This window comes from Ahaetulla prasina, chromosome 7, assembly GCF_028640845.1.
Source record: "Ahaetulla prasina isolate Xishuangbanna chromosome 7, ASM2864084v1, whole genome shotgun sequence".
Taxonomy (NCBI): Eukaryota; Metazoa; Chordata; class Lepidosauria; order Squamata; family Colubridae; genus Ahaetulla; species Ahaetulla prasina.
In genome coordinates, this window is record NC_080545.1 from 46,967,460 (window position 1) to 46,987,912 (window position 20,453).

The window sequence follows — 20,453 nt, forward strand, 5'->3', positions numbered from 1 at the left end:
TATATCACATTCCTGAGAGATCATATTCTTGATAAGTATTGTTTTCTGTTTATTTTAAAACCCACTAAAACCCCAAACTCATTTAGTTTCAAACATATCATTTAATTTCCTCATCAAATATTCTATATTATTTTTTGGATCTTGCAGGAATATAACCAAATCATCAGCAAATTCCCTGAATTTATAAACTTACTTCTTGATACTCATGCCTATTATTTACTCATCTTGCCTAATATCTCTATTCAACACCAAAATAAACAACAGGGGAGACAAGGGACATCCTGGTCTCATACCCTTTTGAATTTCACATGAATTGATTAAGTCACCGTTAATAACTACTTTTGCTTGCTATGACGTATAAACGGCTTTAACCCCTTGAATAAAATTCTCTCCAAAATCCATTTCTTCCAGGACTTTAAACATAAAAGCCCAATTTAGATTGTCAAAGGCCTTCTCTAGGAATATTAAAGCTATCTGTTTTTTATTATGATATTGTAAATATTCAATGATATTCAAAACAGTCCTAACATTGTCCCTTAACTGACTTTCTGGCAGAAAGCCAGGCTGGTCTTCATGAATATATATGCCTGTAAAAACGTTCTTTAATATTTCTGCCAAATCTGCAGCAAAAAGTTTATAGTCATTGTTTAATAATGAGATTGGTCTATAATTTTTTATCTTTGCAACATCTTTACTTTCTTTCGGTAGTAACGCAATATTGGCTTCTTTTCAGGTTTGAGGTATCTTTCCTTCCTGTAATATAACGTTCATTATATCCTTTAGTGGCTGAAGAAGTTCATCTTCGAAGCATTTATAATATTGGTTTATAAGACCGTCTGGACCTGGAGCTTTATAGAGGCTTAATCTATAATCTTATCAACATGGTGTAATCAAGTAAAATGGAGCAGATTTGAAATAATAAAATATCTAATCACTGTCACTGTTTTCTAGGGGCTTGAATGTATCCAGTATTTGCAACAGGAATATCTCCCTTCATTGCAAGTAGCCCCTGAAATTATACAGGTTAGAATTTTTTTTTAATCCAGTGCATGTGGCTTTGGCAGTAGATGGGCATATTCTGAAGCTGATCTGGTTAAAATTGTTCTAAGTGTTACAGAGTTTTTCATTTGAGAAATATCAGTTCAAGTGATTGCAAGAAGGTTACTGATCTTTGGAACAGTGTATTAATATGAGTTTTTAAGAAATCAATACTAACTCTCCAAATAGAAAACGAAATTACATGAACAATTGTAATATTCTGGTTTAGTGCATAAATACCCTAAAATTTGTGAAGTGTTGATTATGACTTTTATTCAGATTTTTGCCCTCTGCCCCTTCTATCGAACTAATTTTTTTTATTTTTTTTGTTTACATTTATACCCCGCCCTTCTCCGAAGACTCAGGGCGGCTTACAGTGTATAAGGCAATAGTCTCATTCTATTTGTATATTTTTACAAAGTCAACTTATTGCCCCCCCAACAATCTGGGTCCTCATTTTACCTACCTTATAAAGGATGGAAGGCTGAGTCAACCTTGGGCCCGGCTCGAACCTGCAGTAATTGCAGGCTACTATGTTCTTAATAAGCCTTAATAACAGGCTTTACCAGCGTGAGCTAAACCGGCCCTTGGTGCAAATATGGATAGTGTGTTCTTACCTGCTAGGTTTACCAATTAGATTACTGAGAATTAGTTATATTTTGCATTTAGTATTAGAGATGTATTATCATAGCAAGCAACAGCATCTAATCAATCCTGGTTCTTCTTGAAAAAGGTAAGATTGTAGCAGATTGGATAATTTTCAAGTATGTATTTTTCTAATTTAGAATTCTTGAAATATGTTTTTCATATAGGAGTTCTGTCAAGCACTTCAGCAGCCTGATGCTAAAGTTTTTAAAAACTACTTAAAGGTAGGTTAAATTCATACATATTTTGGCTTTTAAGAGTCTTGAACACATGTAAACATGAAAAATAACACATGAACTATAAGGTGAATATTTAAGCAATTATTGTCTCTGATATTTTCTCTCTGCCTTTGTTGTCTTTGTATGCATATTGCTCTTGAAAAAGGTTCAACTGAGTGATGGTTGAGATGAAGATGATTATGAGTAACTGCTTCATAATAACATGCTATAGATGTACCGATGTGGTTCAACTCATAATATTTTTTTGTAGAAAGAATGAGTGTGTCAATACAGAAGCTTTCTTGTATTATATGAAGAGGTTTCATATGGTTTTAAAAATGGTCATACAAGCCTCATTACAAGTTATGAGATAGGTCACCTTATCTCGGTGGGTGGATGCTCAGATTCACATGTTCAGCAGAGTTAGCAAGGAAGAATTCCCTGATCATGGCAATTCACAGAACACCTGTATCTGAAGAACTACATATAGATGCTTCTTTGTAGATATTCGAATACACAAAATATTTAGGGCTGTGTGAGACTGGGTGTTTTTTATTTCCGTTTATGTGAAACTCCTACACAGAATTTCAAAAAAATTATTTATAAAGAAAACTCATTGAAAGGATTTCGACTTATAAAATTTTGTGTTGATATTAGACCATACAAGGGATCAAATTTAAATAGATTAAGGATAGATGAATAATATGCGCTCCATGGCATAGGGCTGGGTTACTTACGGGACCGTCTGCTGCCACCGAATGCCTCCCACCGACCCGTGCGCTCCCACAGGGAGGGACTCCTCAGGGTGCCATCAGCTAGGCAGTGCCGACTGGCGACGCCCAGGGGAAGGGCCTTTTCTGTGGGGGCTCCCACCCTCTGGAACGAGCTTCCCCCAGGACTTCGTCAACTTCCCGACCTTCGGACCTTCCGCTGCGAGCTTAAGACACATCTATTTATTTGCGCAGGACTGGACTAGATTTTTAAAATTTTAATTGTTTAAATTTTAGATTTGGTTTTAAATTGGGGTTTTATTATTTATATGTCTATTTTAAATATTCGGCCTATTTAATAAGTTTTTTAGACTAATGTTTTACTTTGTATATTTATGTTGTTTTTAGATGGCTGTACACCGCCCTGAGTCCCTAGGGAGATAGGGCGGTATAAAAATATGAATAAATAAAATTAAATAAATAAATAAATAAATAAATAAATAAATAAATAAATAAATAAATAAATAAATAAATAAATAAATAAATAAATAAATAAATAATAGAAGTCAATTTCACTCACTATGTCCTCGACATCTAAATTGGAATTGCTTCTCAGTTAACAAATCTAAGGAAGAGTTTTAAATCAATGTTGTATAAGTAGACTCTTAGGTTATTATTTAAATTTTATCTAACACAATTAAATGCACATCATGAGTATATTTTAGTTCTAAAGGGTATTCAAGAAATTTCTGATTATTACAGTTTACAAATTTATTTGTTCATAGTGCATTATATTAAGTTTAAGTTCATAATTAAATGGACTTAATTAATTAAATAATTAAATGTATGACACCAAAATACTGCAACACTTTCTTGGAAGGATAAACTTGTTTTTAAAATTATATATGAAGATTATTACCGTACTTTTCGGAGTATAAGACACACTTCCTTCCAAAAGAGGATGGAAATGTTGGTGTGTCTTATATACTCAATACAGCCATTTTTGGCCTCCCAAAACCCCGCCCCATGCATCCCATTTTTACCAAAAACAGGCCTGTTTTTTTGCAAAAATGGGACGTGCAGAGGGTTTGGGAGGCCTGCAGAGTGCTCCTGGGGGCCAGGGAGGGCAAAAACTAATTTTTTTCTTGTTTTCCTCTTCGAAATCTTGGTGCATCTTATACTGCGGTGCATCTTATAGTCTGAAAAATATGGTAGTAATCGATAGATTGCAATACTATATCTTGCCCGAGTTGGATGCTCTGTGCAACTTATTGCCTTCCATTATATCTAAGAAATTGCTGTAGTGTTCTACATTTGTTTCTGTCATTAGTAAAGTCCCTTTCTATTCAATTTTTTCCAGTTTTTTTAACTTGTGATATATTTTCTTAAACAGGTATTCTTTCAAAGAGCAAAACCCTGAGGAATCTACTGGAATTTCTGCCTGTCTCCCTTAATCAGGAACTCCAGATATTAACTTATAGAAATGCTAACTTCTGTGCCATTCAATTTTTTTTTCTTTTTTTAGTTTATCGGTGCATAAATCATATGTGCATTAGCCTTTTTACATAATACAGGAGAATTGCCTATATACTTTGCTGGTTGATGCACATAAAGGCATAAAGATAACACAAGGTGCCTGATTGCCTGTTTCAAACAGTACATTGGATAACTATAAGATGTAATTAAAAAAGCAAAAATAAAATGCTTTTTTATTTTGAAATTAAACAGTGTATATAAATTCCAAATTAATAGAAATGGTTATAAATTGTGTACATTTTAAAATAAATATGTGCATATTAGAAGCAAGATTCATTTGTGCATGTATTGTGGAATAAAATAAAACAATCAAACTCTATTTCTAGATAGATCTTTCTTTGAATGGACTAAACACGGAAATCAAAACCGTTATTAATAGATTGATAAGAAATATATGTGGCACTACCTTTTTATACAAACAAATAAACATTATTCAATGAAATTGTTAAATTGTCTTAAATTATTTTTATATGTTGACCATTAAGTCAGCTGTCTGTGTACTGAATAGAATTGTTGTTTAACTCTTTTTTCAAAAACTGGTATCTGAACAGAATTTTTATATTTATTTTAGAAGCTCTGTAAACAAATTAATGAAAGACACAATTTATCTTGGGTGCATACAGCTATATTTACAAGACTCAATAAAATTTTCTTCTAGTTATGTGTCATACTTTCTGTTTTGAGAATTCCAGATTGTTTAATTCTCCCCTCCCCCCCCCAACCCAGTTTATTAGGAAATGATGTAAAGGAGGAACCGCACATTTGAGAATTGCCTGGTCTTTTAGAATGAACTGTTTTTAACATATTCTTTTGCCTTTTTTACTCAATTTCTCTTAACTACCATAACAGTTGCTTTTCAGAGCAGGATCCTAAGGATGCTTTCAAAGAGATGATGGGGGTCTGCTAAAGCAAACTTCTAACATATAACCACAGAAAACCATAAGACCTTAATGAGCTTTTCAACTTCTCATCCGGCCCCTTGTCCTAGCATTTTACTCAGTATAATTAGGTTTTTACTAACTCCATGACTTTTTTCTTTTATGGGCAAGAAGTTCTATTAAATAATCTGTTTTCTTGAGCCCTTCCACTATTTGTGACATTTTTAACAAAAGCTTTATTCTGTTTTGATATTCCTATAACTAAAAATAATCAATACTTTCATTTTCAAAGGATTATGATTTTTAGCTATGTATCTTTTCAATTTCACTGAAGCCATTGCTGCATTGTGTTTACTGCAGATAAAGCACAATAGTAAAGCTGGATAACCAGTCATTGTAAAAAACATTGAAAAGTTACTTTAATTGTAAAGACATACTTGTGTTAGTTGTTGCACTACTGCAGTGAAACGACCCAGAAGATTATTAATATTGCTTAAAGGACTAAGACTAGAATCTTCTTCTTTCATCTTACTCAGTTTCAAAAATGGCCACATTGAACCATTAGACATGTAAAATACTAATGCTAAATAGATCAGCTTAATAACTGAGTAAAATCATAAAAAGTACAACAATTTCACAATATATTTCCATATCTATATTTTGTGACATTTACAAAAAGGGCAAAGTGGCAGGACTGCAGCTGAGTTTCACTGCATAAATCTCACCCTTTTAGCACTGCAGTGTACAAATTAAAAAAACATTTTTTCAATCACATTCTCATGGGAACCTTATGAGTGGTCTACTATAAAGGTAGTTAAGTTTAAGTTTATTGTCATTGCACCTCATACAATGAAATTAAATGCCATCTTCAGTGTACATCACACATAAAACTATAAAAAAATAACTGAAAACCCCTGATACTGCATTAATATTGCACTATACAGTAGAATGCAACATAGTTACTGCTCTGGGATAGAAGCTGTTTTTCAGCCTATTTGACCTTGTTTTTATTGTCCTGTACCGTCTGCCAGATGGCAATAGTTCAAAAAAAGTGTGCCCAGTTGAGATAGAACTTTAAAAACGTTTTGAACTTTTTTAAGGCAGCGGGAGCTATAAAGCTCTTCCAAGGAGGGAAGAGGGCAACCAATGATCCTCTGGGCAATTTTAGCCCTTTGGAGCGTACAACCATAATTGAGCCCAAAATTTATGTTGCTAAATGAGAAATTTTTAAGTGAATTTTGCCCCACTTTACAATTTGTTGCCAGATTTAAGTGAATCACTGCAGTTGTTAAATTAGTAACACAGTTGTTAAGTGAATCTGGCTTCTCCATTGAGTTTGCTTGTCAGAAAGTCACAAAAGGGGATCACATGACCATCATAAATACGAACCACTTGCCAAGCATCCGAATGTAAATCACATAACTATGGGGATGCTGTGATGGTCATAAGTGTGAAAAATAGTCATCACTTTTTTCAATGCCATTATAACTTAGAACAGTCACTAAGCAAACTTGTAAATCAAGGACTACCTCTAGTTAGCTATCTTGTTCCATTGATTGCACTGTCATTGCACTTTTTAAGTATATCTCTATCAACATCTTAGCTTTCAAATACTACACATGGATTGCATTCTACATAGGTGTTGATATGGAATCATCAGCTCAATATTGTCCTACTGGGAACTGGTTGATCTACAAATGACCATAGGATTGTTCCAGCTAAGACTGCAGAAAGGACTGAAATAAACAATTTTTATTACATCAGGGCTCAGAAAAAATGAAAGCAATACCATCCTGTGTGAAAGCATGCCCAATATATAAAACTCTACACGAAACAACTGGAGAGGCAGTTTGGCATAGTGATTTAAGGCATTGGGCTATAAGCTGGCAGTGTGGTCTAGCTTTGCCTTCACGAACTCGGTGATTTTAGCCAGTCATTTTTTTTTCCAGCCTTAGGGTTACGGTTAGGCAATGGCAAATCACTTCTGAAATCATGACAAGAGAATTGCAGGAACTGGTCCAAATAGTCTTTGGACAGGATTGAACGAACAAAACAAACTATTATAAATACGTGTTATTGTTTCCTTTGGTATTGTAGGAATTTAGCACCCACCCCCCTCCTAGAAGAATGAAATATTCTAGGAAATATTTTAAAAAGCAGAATATTATACCTTCCTGGATGAGAAATGGAGAAACATATTTTAAAGACAAAGGAGCTCCCTGCAACTTCCTGACTCCCCCCCCCACCTTTGTCAATGGGCCATTAAAAGCCTCAGCTAAGCTCACTCATTCTCCCCACCTTTGTCAATGGGCAATTAAGGCTTCAACCAAGCTCACTCAATCCCCCCATGATTTGCAACACAATACAACTGAAACTCACCACATGGCAAGGCTCAAGCAAGCTTGAGAGACAGCCAGCAAGGCTAGCTAAGACTCCCACCCCCTGGGAGTCTGACAACCAATCAGGATACTCTTCTTGTGCCCCAGAAAGTTCAAAGCTCAGAAAAGCATAAAACCAGGGAGCACACAGGATCTCAGCCCTTTTCTGTCCAGGAACTCAAGCCATGTGATCCTGACCACCATTAAACCATCTTTCCAAGCAGCCTCCATGTTTCCAGTGTCTTTGTCCCCACTTGGAACTGAACCCAGATGGATATTTCTTCCAACAATTGGCACCCACAGATGGGACTCTGTTAACCTAACCAATGGACCTGGCCCAGGTAAGCCTCCTTGCTAGCAGCAGACCCATTGAGTCTGTGGGTAAGTTTTCCTGGACCTTGGCCATTTGGAACTAGGTTTTAAAGGGGTTTTGAGTGTTGAGCTCAAAGACTGCTTGGAAAGAAGGTGAGTACCTCTAAATTTTAATTTTAAGCATGGAAAAGCATGGGAAATATGTGTATGCCTGCATGTGTGTGAATGAGAGAGCCCTTCTCCCAATCATAGCTGGATCTTGCATCCTCTGTGCATTTCCTAACCGCAGAAAGACCAAAAGTCTGGAGAGCATGGGGGTTTTGCCAGAGCACAGGACCTTCTGTTAGGGAAGGAAGAAGTGTGTGTGTGGGATTCCACCTGAGGAAACAGTCTGATTCCACCTCTTTGAGCAACCTCTAGCCGCACCTCTGCCTACTGCTAGCTCCACCGAGCCGTGACCGGTAGGATAGAGAAAGCAAGGGGGGGAAGCCAAACGTGGAACTTTGTGTTTATTGGGAATGGAAGCCGAGCGAGAGGAAAGTAAGTGTGAATGAAGCAATTAAGAGAGTAAAAAAGGAGAAAAAAAAAGGAAGCAGGAGATCTGCTTGGGGCCCTGGATGCCCGGAGGCTGCCAGTACTGCCTGGTATGCTAAAAAGGAAGCAGGAAGCAGTGTTGAAGAGGTGCTCGTACCTACTGGCAGGGCAGTAGGTCCTCTGGGATCACCTTTTTTGATCCAAACCGGAAGCTCCCTTAACAGGAAGGTGCCCATACTTCGACAGAAGGGAGTCGAAGTCCTTCCCAGAACTTTTTTTTCTGAAAATTGTAGGAGGATCCACCCGGCTAAGCCAAAGTGAAAAATAAAACCTCACATCGGAGAGGAAACATGGGAAGCAGTAGCTCGAGGGTGGAGGGAAATCCCCTGGAAGACCTGCTGGGGGCCTGGAGTGCCCGGAGGCTGCCAGTTTTACCTGGTATGCGGAAAAAGAAATTGAGGAAATTGTGTAATAAAGATGAGAATAGGAAACAAATTTGGCTAAATAAAGGTACTTAAAAGAAAAGGGAAATATATAAATAGGAATGTTTGGGTTTTTGTTTTGTTTGTTTTGTTTGTTTGTTTGTCTCTTTCTCTGTCTTCTATGAAACCACGTGGTCTGTCTGTTAAGATTTGTGCCTTCCCTAATTTAACTGAGATTTATGGCGGGAATGATCAGTGTGTGTGTAAATCTCAGAGTTTTGTTTTCCTCTCTTTGTCCTTGTTTTTATGTGTGTATGTCTGTCTTTGTGGGCCCTTGAGGTAATTGTAACTGTAAAATGTATCTGATCTCTAGAGACAAGAATTTTAAATTGTTAGGGAAAAACAAAAACAAAAGGTTGAAACAATGAAAATGGGGAAGAGAGAGAGAGAAAAAAAAGGAAAGAGCCTTTTTCCTGTCTTTGTCCGGCCAACAAAATAGTAAAAAGGACTTTTCATCCTATTTCTGTTTTTTTTTCTCCTCTCTACCTTAAAGTAACAACTCAAGTTTATAAGGAAACATTTTAAGTTCACTTACAAGATAAGTTTATGAGGAAACGTTTTAAGTTCACTTACAAGAGAAAAAAAAAATAAAATTCAGTCTTGCATTTACTGTGTATTTAAATGATTTTACCTGTTCATCCTCTTCCTGAAGTATGTGAAGTTTTTTCTTTCTCATCAGTTGTGTCTCCATTTTGTTGAAACTGCATTATCTTTTAGTAACTGCAATATTGATGTGTTGTTTCTTTTCAAACTCTGCCTGCAAGATATCTACCCCCCTCCTTTTTTAATCCTGTTACAATGCCTTTCCTGAGAAGATTACCCACAAAAGTGGGGAGGAGATCCTGTTCTAATGTCTTTCAGCCCTGAAAAGATGACTCTGCAACTGTGGAAGCAGAGCACATGGTTCCAGATGCTGCCCCCAGAGGAGACCTTCCATTTGTTGGAGCCAGGAATTGAGTTTGAATCCAGCCCCCACTGAAAGCCATCACAGCAACCAGATTTGGAGCAGACCTTTCCAAACCTGATTGACCAACAAGCATGCCACCCAAAAGATATGAAAGAAAGGACCCTGAAATGTACAAGTAAAGACTAAAAGACTCTTTTCAATTCCCAGAAGACAACTGGAAAGACTATGGGGGAGGGTGGGAAATTCCTTGTAAGGTTTTCTGTCTTGTCTCATTTACATTGTAATCAGTCTAAAGTACTCATGTAAGGATTGTATTTGAGTGGCTACCACAGCAAGTTCTGAACACATTAGATTTTTGTCTGGTGGGAGGGAAATATGTCCAAAATGTTTGTATTGCCTGTATTGTAAAAGTAGCTGCATACACAGGCACACACAGAGAGACACACCATTCAGAATTAGTCTATTCCCTTCACTCACCTCCACACAAGACTTTTAAGTTGATTTTTGCTCTGTGGCACTAAAAGCCCAAGGAATCAGATCTCCCTGCTAATTCCATGGGGGAGGGGCATCCCCCACAGGCAATTCCTCTCTTGAAGAGATAGCAGAAAAAGTGATATCCAAAACCCAAGCCCTGACTATGACTCACAAATGATGCTGCCCAGTTGCCCAGTAAAGCAAGATATGTTGCACTGGTGGTCTCATGAGTAGAAGTCCCAGGGCTCATTGTGTAATTTATTTTGTTAAGAAAGGAAAAGCCTGGATTGCACACTGATTAACCTCAATTTGGACTGGAAAAAATCTTGGATAGACTAAAGTAAGAGCTAGGGCAGGTTCAGTAACCAACCCTTGGAAATGGACAGCCTGTAATTTAAAGGAAAACCATGTTTGTTTGTTTGTTTGTTTGTTTGTTTGTCTCTTTCTCTGTCTTCTATGGAACCACGTGGTCTGTCTGTTAAGATTTGTGCCTTCCCTAATTTAACTGAGATTTATGGGAATGATCAGTGTGTGTGTAAATCTCAGAGTTTTGTTTTCCTCTCTGTCCTCCTTGTTTTTATGTGTGTATGTCTGTCTTTGTGGGCCCTTGAAGTAATTGTAACTGTAAAATGTATCTGATCTCTAGAGACAAGAATTTTAAATTGTTAGGAAAACAAAACAAAAGGTTGAAGCAATGAAAATGCGGAAGAGAGAGAGAAAAAAAAGGAAAGAGCCTTTTTCCTGTCTTTGTCCGGCCAACAAAATAGTAAAAAGGACTTTTCCTCCTATTTCTGTTTTTTTTTCTCCTCTCTATCTTAAAGTAACAACTCAAGTTTATAAGGAAACATTTTAAGTTCACTTACAAGATAAGTTTATGAGGAAACGTTTTAAGTTCACTTACAAGAGAAAAAAAAAAAATCAGTCTTGCATTTACTGTGTATTTAAATGATTTTACCTGTTCATCCTCTTCCTGAAGTATGTGAAGTTTTTTCTTTCTCATCAGTTGTGTCTCCATTTTGTTGAAACTGCATTACCTTTTAGTAACTGCAATATTGATGTGTTGTTTCTTTTCAAACTCTGCCTTCAAGATATCTACACCCCCCCCCTTTAATCCTGTTACAATGCCTTTCCTGAGAAGATTACCCACAAAAGTGGGGAGGAGATCCTGTTCTAATGTCTTTCAGCCCTGAAAAGATGACTCTGCAACTGTGGAAGCAGAGCACATGGTTCCAGATGCTGCCTCCAGAGGAGACCTTCCATTTGTTGGAGCCAGGAATTGAGTTTGAATCCAGCCCCCACTGAAAGTCATCACAGCAACCAGATTGGAGCAGACCTTTCCAAACCTGACTGACCAACAAGCATGCCACCCAAAAGATATGAAAGAAAGGACCCTGAGATGTACAAGTAAAGACTAAAAGACTCTTTTCAATTCCCAGAAGACAACTGGAAAGACTATGGGGAAGGGTGGAAATTCATTGTAAGGTTTTCTGTCTTGTCTCATTTACATTGTAATCAGTCTAAAGTACTCATGTAAGGATTGTATTTGAGTGGCTACCACAGCAAGTTCTGAACACGTTAGATTTTGTCTGGTGGGAGGGAAATATGTCCAAAATGTTTGTATTGCCTGTATTGTAAAAGTAGCTGCATACACAGGCACACACAGAGAGACACACCATTCAGAATTAGTCTATTCCCTTCACTTACCTCCACACAAGACTTTTAGGTTGATTTCTGCTCTGTGGCACTAAAAGCCCAAGGAATCAGATCTCCCTGCTAATTCCATGGGGGAGGGGCATCCCCCTCAGGCAATTCCTCTCTTGAAGAGATAGCAGAAAAAGTGATATCCAAAACCCAAGCCCTGACTATGACTCACAAATGATGCTGCCCAGTTGCCCAGTAAAGCAAGATATGTTGCACTGGTGGTCTCATGAGTAGAAGTCCCAGGGCTCATTGTGTAATTTATTTTGTTAAGAAAGGAAAAAGCCTGGATTGCACACTGATTAACCTCAATTTGGACTGAAAAAAATCTTGGATAGACTAAAGTAAGAGCTAGGGCAGGTTCAGTAACCAACCCTTGGAAATGGACAGCCTGTAATTTAAAGGAAAACCATGGCTGTGAAAATTTTGGGATGTGTGCTTGCTTGACCTGACTGGAAGCTCTCAGAAAGTGATATCTAACAGCTGAAATTAATTGGCATAGAAAATTGGATACTGTAAAATTCTTACCAGAACTTTTCCCCTGGCTGCTAGACCTTCATGGTTGAAAGCTTTTGGGAGCCACTGAAGGAATCTTTTTTTCTGTTGTCTCTATCAATGGCTTCCTTTGCATCAGGAAAATTAAAAGCACCCACTGATTTGATCAATTTTAATTTTTAAGAGCATGTTTCAAAACCCACGTTTTGAAAAAAAAAAAAAGTAGGGATTGTAGGAATTTAGCACCCACCCCCCTCCTAGAAGAATGAAATATTCTAGGAAATATTTTAAAAAGCAGAATATTATACCTTCCTGGATGAGAAATGGAGAAACATATTTTAAAGACAAAAGAGCTCCTGCAACTTCCTGACTCCCCCACCTTTGTCAATGGGCCATTAAAAGCCTCAGCTAAGCTCACTCATTCTCCCCACCTTTGTCAATGGGCAATTAAGGCTTCAACCAAGCTCACTCAATCCCCCCATGATTTGCAACACAATACAACTGAAACTCACCACATGGCAAGGCTCAAGCAAGCTTGAGAGACAGCCAGCAAGGCTAGCTAAGACTCCCACCCCCTGGGAGTCTGACAACCAATCAGGATACTCTTCCTGTGCCCCAGAAAGTTCAAAGCTCAGAAAAAGCATAAAACCAGGGAGCACACAGGATCTCAGCCCCTTTTCTGTTCAGGAACTCAAGCCATGTGATCCTGACCACCATTAAACCATCTTTCCAAGCAGCCTCCATGTTTCCAGTGTCTTTGTCCCCACTTGGAACTGAACCCAGATGGATATTTCTTCCAACAGTATATTTTATGTGATACCTAATATTTTTAACTGGGAATTTTCTTGGGAGTAAGTCCTATCTAAAGAAAAAAATATTATTTTAGTATTAAGATTCGCGTTCGTAGATATATCCACACACACCCCATTTTCTGTGTCTGCTTCAATGCAAATAAAAGCTGGAATAAAAAGCTTATGAACACGTGCGCGTCGCAATTCCCAACGACCGCCGGATAGAGAGTGGACCATGCCAGCGGGAAGGCTGCGGAGGAGGCGACGTACACCCGAGAGCAGCCCTCTACAGCCTCGGTCTGCTCCGCTCCGCCTCCTACGTGGCCAGGAAGCCGGAAACGAAAGGAAAGCTGGGCGGCGAGCGAGAGCCGGAGTGGGCTCTGGGGTAGGGGAGGAGGTCGTTGCCGCGCTCGCCACCGCGGGGGCTGCTTGACCGAAGGCACCTGAGAAGATAAAGCCGCGCGCCTTTGCTTGGACCGTCTGGACGGCGTGAAGGTAAAGGCGAGCCAAGGGCCAAAAACGCTTCGCGGAGCTTAGCTGTCCGTGGCCAGAACTGAACGACGAATCTCTTTGAAAGGAGGGGAAGTGGGGCATTGGGAGCCAGTTTGGTAGGCCTCAGGTAGGGAAGTCCGGCACCGCGCCTCAGTGGCACTGGCTGCTCTTTGGGGTGGAGGAGAGTTTCTCTCGGAGGCAAAATTGCTGAGGCTTTGGAGAAAACTGGGTTCCGGCACTTCCGGGGACTCATATTCTGACGGCACTGCACATCATGACGAAGCTTTCCAAGGAAACAAAACTAACCTCCTCTGCGGAACTAATTCGAGCTTGTGCCTGTCTGTCCTGAGCAATGGGACTTATTTCTAGGTGACTCCGGCGGCTAAAGCGGTTCCGTCGCTTTGTGCTTGGTGGCCTCAACCCTGGTTGGATTAGAGCAGGGGTCTCCAACCTTGGTCCCTTTAAGACTTGTGGACTTCAACTCCCAGAGTCTCTCAGCCAGCAAAGCTGGCTGAGGAACTCTGGGAGTTGAAGTCCACTAGTCTTAAAGGGACCAAGGTTGGAGACCCCTGGATTAGAGTTTCCATCCACCTAGCCTCAGGTTCCTACCTATTGCTTGACCTGGTTGTCCGGAGTTGTACACAGTATTGTGATAGGCGATCACGTCTCTTGTTCCGACTTTTATGCATCTGTATCCTTACTCTTGCATATCATGGCTTGGTGCTTATTATCAGATGCATAATATAATGGAACCGCCTGTCTGTAAGAAGCGGCTTTCATGCTTTTAGCACTGTAATGGACGATTCATATTGTCTAATTGCAAGTATGATATTGTATGACAAAGATAATTCACAGGCTCTTCTTTAAGATAAGGGATGATTTGCACATAAACCAATGGTGGGATTCAGCCAGTTCTTACCACTTTGGGAGAACCGGTTGTTAACTTTCTGAGCAGTTTGGCAAACTGGTTGTTGGGAGAAATTATTAGGGCAGAGAACCGGTTGTTAAATTACTTGAATCCCACCACTGATATAAACTAATATATCAGTTGTAAATTTAAGCATGTGCTTAAACATGTGCAATTATGTGCAAGTGAAATATCTCCTTGCTTATACTCTTACCCTCTGCAGCCTTGTTCTCTATTATCAATTTTTTTTTCTCACAATCACAATCTTGGGGAAAATATGTACTTGCCTTACTTCTTCACTACCAGATAGTCTTCACCTAACAACCACAATTGAAAGTGGCAACTCTGCTGAGCAATGGTGTCTTTAAGTAAAACAATATGTGACCGTGTTAAACTTAGTGTAGGTTCCTGTGTGGTCATTAAGCAAATCAGCCAAAGTTGTTAAGCAAGACATCACATGTCCACAACTTGCAACTTACTGCTAGTAAGTCTATTGACTTTGCCTCTTGAAAGCTAGTTATGAAGCTCACAAATGGTGATTACATGACTACAGAGATGCTGCTGTGGCTATAAGTTTGAGGACTGTTTGTAAAGCTACGTTTTCAATGCTGCTGCAAATATGAAGTGACACTTAGCAGGGTATTCTTTTCCTAAGAATACGTTTGGCCTCCCTTTTGAAAATTAAGACTGGTTGGTCTGATAACTCTTTAATTTTCTAGAAAATTTTCTAAGTTATCCATTTGTTGGGTAACTTGCTCTTAAAACATATGGATCCAGGCATAATAATAGATACAGATTTCATTTTTAGAAGATACTGTATGTACACTATATAGTAATTTGTTTTTCAACTTAATTTATAACAGTTCAAGTTATTAACTGAAACAATTCTCCAACTAATCATAGATGGAGAATATGAAACATCTGCTATGATTTGCTAGAATATATTTAATTAATAGAAAATATTATTAAAATTAGATATGTCCTCACTCCCCCAGGATAGCTTCTAAGTAAATCTCTCTGGGATGGCACTAGATCAGGGGTCCCAGGCCGTAGGCCAGTACTGGACTGTGGCCTGTTCAGAACTGGGCTGCGCAAGCAGCAGGCAAGCGCACCCATTTCCATTTGTCTGAGTGGTGGGCACTTGCATGGGAAACTCCATTTGCACCTAGCACTTTTGTAAATGGAGTTGCATGTGCACGTGCGCACCTGTTGTTTAGGCAGAACCACCCCCCTCCCCCCATTGGTCTGCAAAACCGGAAAGATTGGAGACCCTTGTGCTAGATGGATTGTAAACTTAGCAGTTTGTGGCACAGGTTGTCGTGTCCCACTCCTCCGCTGACGGCCGGGTCAGGGAAATCCGAATCAGGCTTGCCTCTGCAGCTCTGCCCAAAGTCCTAGCAAAGTCCTCAGAGCAGGCAGGAGACCAGAAAGTGACTTCAGCAAGATAAGTTCGACTTTGCCTGACTCAGAGACTGCCAGAAAGCAGATCCTTTATATAGGCCATGGGGTGTGGCTCCATGACTCAGCACTCATTAAGGCCTGCCCCTCCCTTCCTTCTGTTGCCTCCGCCTATCCAGTCTTCTGATGCGAGGGTCACTCCAATCAGCAGCTGTTGGAAATAAACTTTCCTCAGGCTCACATGCTGTGGAGGAGGGGGGGGGTCTAGCTGCTCCGTTTGCCTGGGCATGGAGCCAGGGCTGGGGCCGGGGGGTGCTCCCTCCTCTGCAGCCTGCTTGGGCATGGAGCCAGGGCTGGGGCCGGGAGATGCCCCCTCCTCAGCCTGTCTGGGCATGGAGCCAGGGCTGGGGCCGGGAGGACATTCTTCAGCGTTCGGAAGCAGATAAGCAGACCCCGGCTGCGGTGAGAGCAGGCAAGGCACAACACTGGTAGTCTTTGTTTAATGACTGGTTTCAATTTAAGTCAGGAAACAAGAGAAGTAAAAAAGGAATAAAATTAAAATATACCAACAACCATTCATTACTTTCTATATTTTGCGATCTTTGAAGGCTGTCCTTGTATTCACCATGTCCATATGCTGATTTATATATTGCTCTTAGTTTTTTAACTTCTCATTTCTCTGTGTGAAGTTCCCATCAACTCCATTTGGATTTAAACTTCTCAATCTTCACTCCTTCTTCAATCTTCACAGCATATTCTTTCATATACCATAATTGTTTTACAATTTTGTTCTCATTCATTTTTTTGAATGGACCAAACCATTCAAAACCAACTTGAATGGTTCTCAACCTTTTTTTCACCACAGACTCTCTTTTAATACCTATTGTGGCCAAAGACCACCAAGACTTAATTCAAGATTTAAATTATAACATTTCTTCAAGGCTTCACAGAGCCTCTGTGATGACATCATGACCCACCAGTGGTCCATGGACCACAGATTGATAACCACTGGATCAAACCATTTCATATTGCTTACTTCCTACTGCTCACTCACTTTTACATTCAGTCCACATTCAATAAATTATGATCCTATTTCCTGCTCTGTAAGAGGTATCTCCTTCTACTACATTAAACTTACATCTTTTATCTGACATTCTCTATTTGTGCTTCTGTATAATAAAGTGAGAAGCATGTTTTTATACTCAACTATTTTTGTTTCTTTAAATGCTCATGTCTCACAATAGAACCTAAAAGACCTGATACCTTTCTACGAGTGTCTACGTATCTTAAACTTTCAACACCCATTCTACCAAACTCTACCAAAATTATAGTTTTACATAATTTGTGTTTGCAATCAGCCACTCAATTTTCATTATAAAAAAACACTGTATTGTGAGTATAAAGTGGTCTCTTAGTTTGATTGAATAAAGTAAATACGTTAACATTTGATATACTAATTTTCATCTTTACATCCTTTCACCAATATTTACTGTGTATGTTCACTTTTCTCAGACAATAGCATAGCGTTATCAGCATACAAAAGTGTACAGACATTCACATCCCTAAGCAACACATGACTTAGGTCATTATAGAACATTTTGTATTTTTATCTGTTAATATTAAGCAATTTAGTGGATATCGGACTTCCTTGTTGTGTTTCCTGTGTTGAATGATTTTCTAAGCACTTTATTATTATGCATGCTTCCCTATTTATACTGCTTTTATATTATTTATTAATAGTGTTACTAATATTTTTGTATCTATTTGTCAGCTGCTCTGAGTCTTATGGGAATGGGTAGCATACAAATTTAATAAATCAATGCCATTACTATCATAAACTGCTTTTACTATATTGCATTCAACAACCAATCAAATTTATGTCCATTTATGTACAAAACATTACATAATTTGGATGTATGCTTCTCTAAATCAAGGCCCATATAATAAACTTTATTTCTCATATTCATACAGATGCTGAAAAGCAAAAACATTTGTAAAAGCCTGATAGCATAAAGTTACACTACATTCCCCAAATTTGCTCATTATCACCTCATGTATTTTCAATATAAAAAAATAATTCTTCCAAATATTTTCCAAAGCCAACTTTATTTTTTGTTTATATAGAAAAGTGATGGCATTTTTCCAGTGGTTAAGCACAGGTGGAGTCTTTGCACACATTAAATAATTGCCACAGCCATATTTTACAGATTCTCCAGGTATACTGTCAACACTTCAACTTTACTATTTTGAACATTCTCACAAGTTTGAATGACTTTTCTTCATTTTTTTCTTTGTCATTAAGGTAACACTTTCAGTTTCGTTCTTTGATTGAAAAATAACTATCACTTCCATACAAATCCTAAATATTGTTGTCACTTTTATTCCTTCTCCAGGAAGTTTCTTGTTTTATCCCCTTTTACCATGTCCATGCTTTTTTTCCCCTTTCCATTAAAACTTTTTGATTTATTGAATGTGTTTCAGTGTACTACTTATACTTTAACTTGGTAGTATGTGGTCAATAGCTTGTTGACTTGCGAGGTATCCTCTAGATTAGAATTCATACCTTGCATAGAAAGGCAGGAGCATACCTGGTATAAACTGGGGCTTGGTTATCCTTGCAACATATTGCCAAAACGTAGCTCAAATGACTGTCTTGTCCTTACTGTGAATGCTGTTTCTGGATTCGATTCAGGCTAGGAGGTATCTCTTCCAAACTATGACAAAACCAAAATAAAGAAATATTGCTCAGAAATATGTAAAGGAACTCATTTTTATTGTGTCACAAATTTCTGTGCTTCTTTTTACTAAAAAATGTATTGTGTATTGTGAAGTGTATTAGAAAAAGCCAATTTGCTCAGAAACTGATAACAGAGTAAGATTGTTGTAAACTGCCCAAAGTCACTTAGATAATATGGGTGTTGTAGAAATTAAATAAGTAAACATATACATAGGAATATATTTCTATCTAAACCAGTGGTCCTTAACCTTTTCTTCACCATGCCCCCCCCTTTAAATATGTTTTGTGGCCACGGATCCCCAAGATTTAACTCAAGATTTAAATCATAATATTTCTTCAAGCCTTTGCAGACCCCCTATGTTGACATTGTGGACCCTAGGGATACGCAAACCAGAAATTGAGAACCACTAGTCTAAACTACTTGTGTGTGTGTGTGGATGGAGGAATATTCAATTCAGTGAAAAGAAAACCAGGACTTTTCATTGAATTTAATGGACGTAATTATAGTGCTGTGAATACAGTTATCAGGTTGAATGTTAATGGGGGGAGGGAACTTTCTTAGGAAAAAAGCCACGTTTTTTTTAACAACTAAAATTCAGTTAAATTTATGTTAACCTACCCTTAGCAGATAACATGGAAAAAGTGATGATACGTCATTATAGCGGCTGCACATCATCACTTTGTCTGCTTTGTGTCTACCTAGATAACCATGCTGTGAATGTAACTTTATTGTTTTTTTAAAACAAGTTTTTGTTTTTAATTTTTAATTTATACATATCATTGTGTGAATGGCGCAATGTTTGAGTATCATACATTTCAATACATATAAACATATTCCTAATTATTACATTCCTTTTTCCTTATTTCATATTATTTACTCCTACCTTTTACACAAAATGTTAATTTTTATATAAATAGTAACTAGTATACAATAACATCTAAACCAGGGGTCTCCAACCTTGGCAACTTTAAGACTTGTGGACTTCAGCTCCCAGAATTCCTCAGCTACTCAAAAGGCAATGCTTCGGGCAATTGGGGAGAAAAAAGAGCGTTGCCTCCCTGCATGGCGTTTTCCGGTGTTTTCCTCCCCGATTGCCCGAAGCGTTGCCTTTGAGTAGCGTCGTAGACTGTCGACGGCAGCTGAGGCAGACTGGCTCAAAGCGAGCACTCCTGCTGCGGCTGTAACTGCGCTAGGTACTCCCATGCTCAACGAGCTGGAGTGGAGACTTGTCGGCTGTCCTAGATCGTCGAGCCTTGCTTGGTAGAAATTAAAATTGTTTCCGTCGAATTTGTCATGAAGAATGGTGAGTCTCATTTTCTCAGTCTCTCCTCGTGGAAGACTGAATCGAACTGAAGGATCCAGGCAAGGAAGGCGTGGAAAAAGAAAAATTAACTCGGTCTCCAAGCAAAGTTGGCTTTGCGAATTGCTTCGGGCAGTCGGGGAGGAAAAAGAGTGTTGCCTCCATGCATCGCGTTTTCCTCCCTGATGCAATTCACACAGCCACGTGTCCTCAAGGAAAATGCAGCAGCAGGGATTTTAGGCTGACAACCTCCCAAGAATGGGGGGCGGCGGGTGGGCGGGGCTACATTCGGCATATAAAACGCACCCAGATTTTCACCCTCTTTTTGGGGGTAAAAAGGTGTGTTTTATACACCAAAAAATACGGTATACATAGATTGAAGACATGGAAAAATGATACATATGCTTTTAGTATCTTTAATTCAAGTTTAAAATTGTTGTTAATAATAATTTTAACCCATAACTGTATTAAGATGTTTAATTAATTAAGTAGAGAAGTCAGCAGATGCAGATTACTATATAG

At 38.6% G+C, this 20,453-nt stretch overlaps 2 protein-coding genes across 7 annotated transcripts in view; both read left to right on the forward strand.

Annotated features, from left to right (window-relative positions):
* Positions 1-4,804, forward strand: part of XPOT (exportin for tRNA) — a 53,586-nt gene extending 48,782 nt beyond the window's left edge. For all 5 annotated transcript variants that reach the window (XM_058191203.1, XM_058191204.1, XM_058191201.1 and 2 more), the window contains 3 exons: positions 952-1,023; positions 1,851-1,907; positions 4,005-4,804. In XM_058191203.1, the coding sequence (XP_058047186.1) occupies positions 952-1,023; positions 1,851-1,907; positions 4,005-4,031 (156 nt within the window). In that variant the 3' untranslated portion in view covers positions 4,032-4,804. The remainder of the gene's footprint in view (positions 1-951; positions 1,024-1,850; positions 1,908-4,004) is intronic.
* Positions 4,805-13,411: 8,607 nt separating this feature from the next.
* TBK1 (TANK binding kinase 1) overlaps positions 13,412-20,453 on the forward strand; it is a 41,883-nt gene continuing 34,841 nt past the window's right edge. For both annotated transcript variants that reach the window (XM_058190387.1, XM_058190386.1), the window contains exon 1: positions 13,412-13,591. The gene's annotated coding sequence lies outside the window, so the exon portion shown is untranslated. The remainder of the gene's footprint in view (positions 13,592-20,453) is intronic.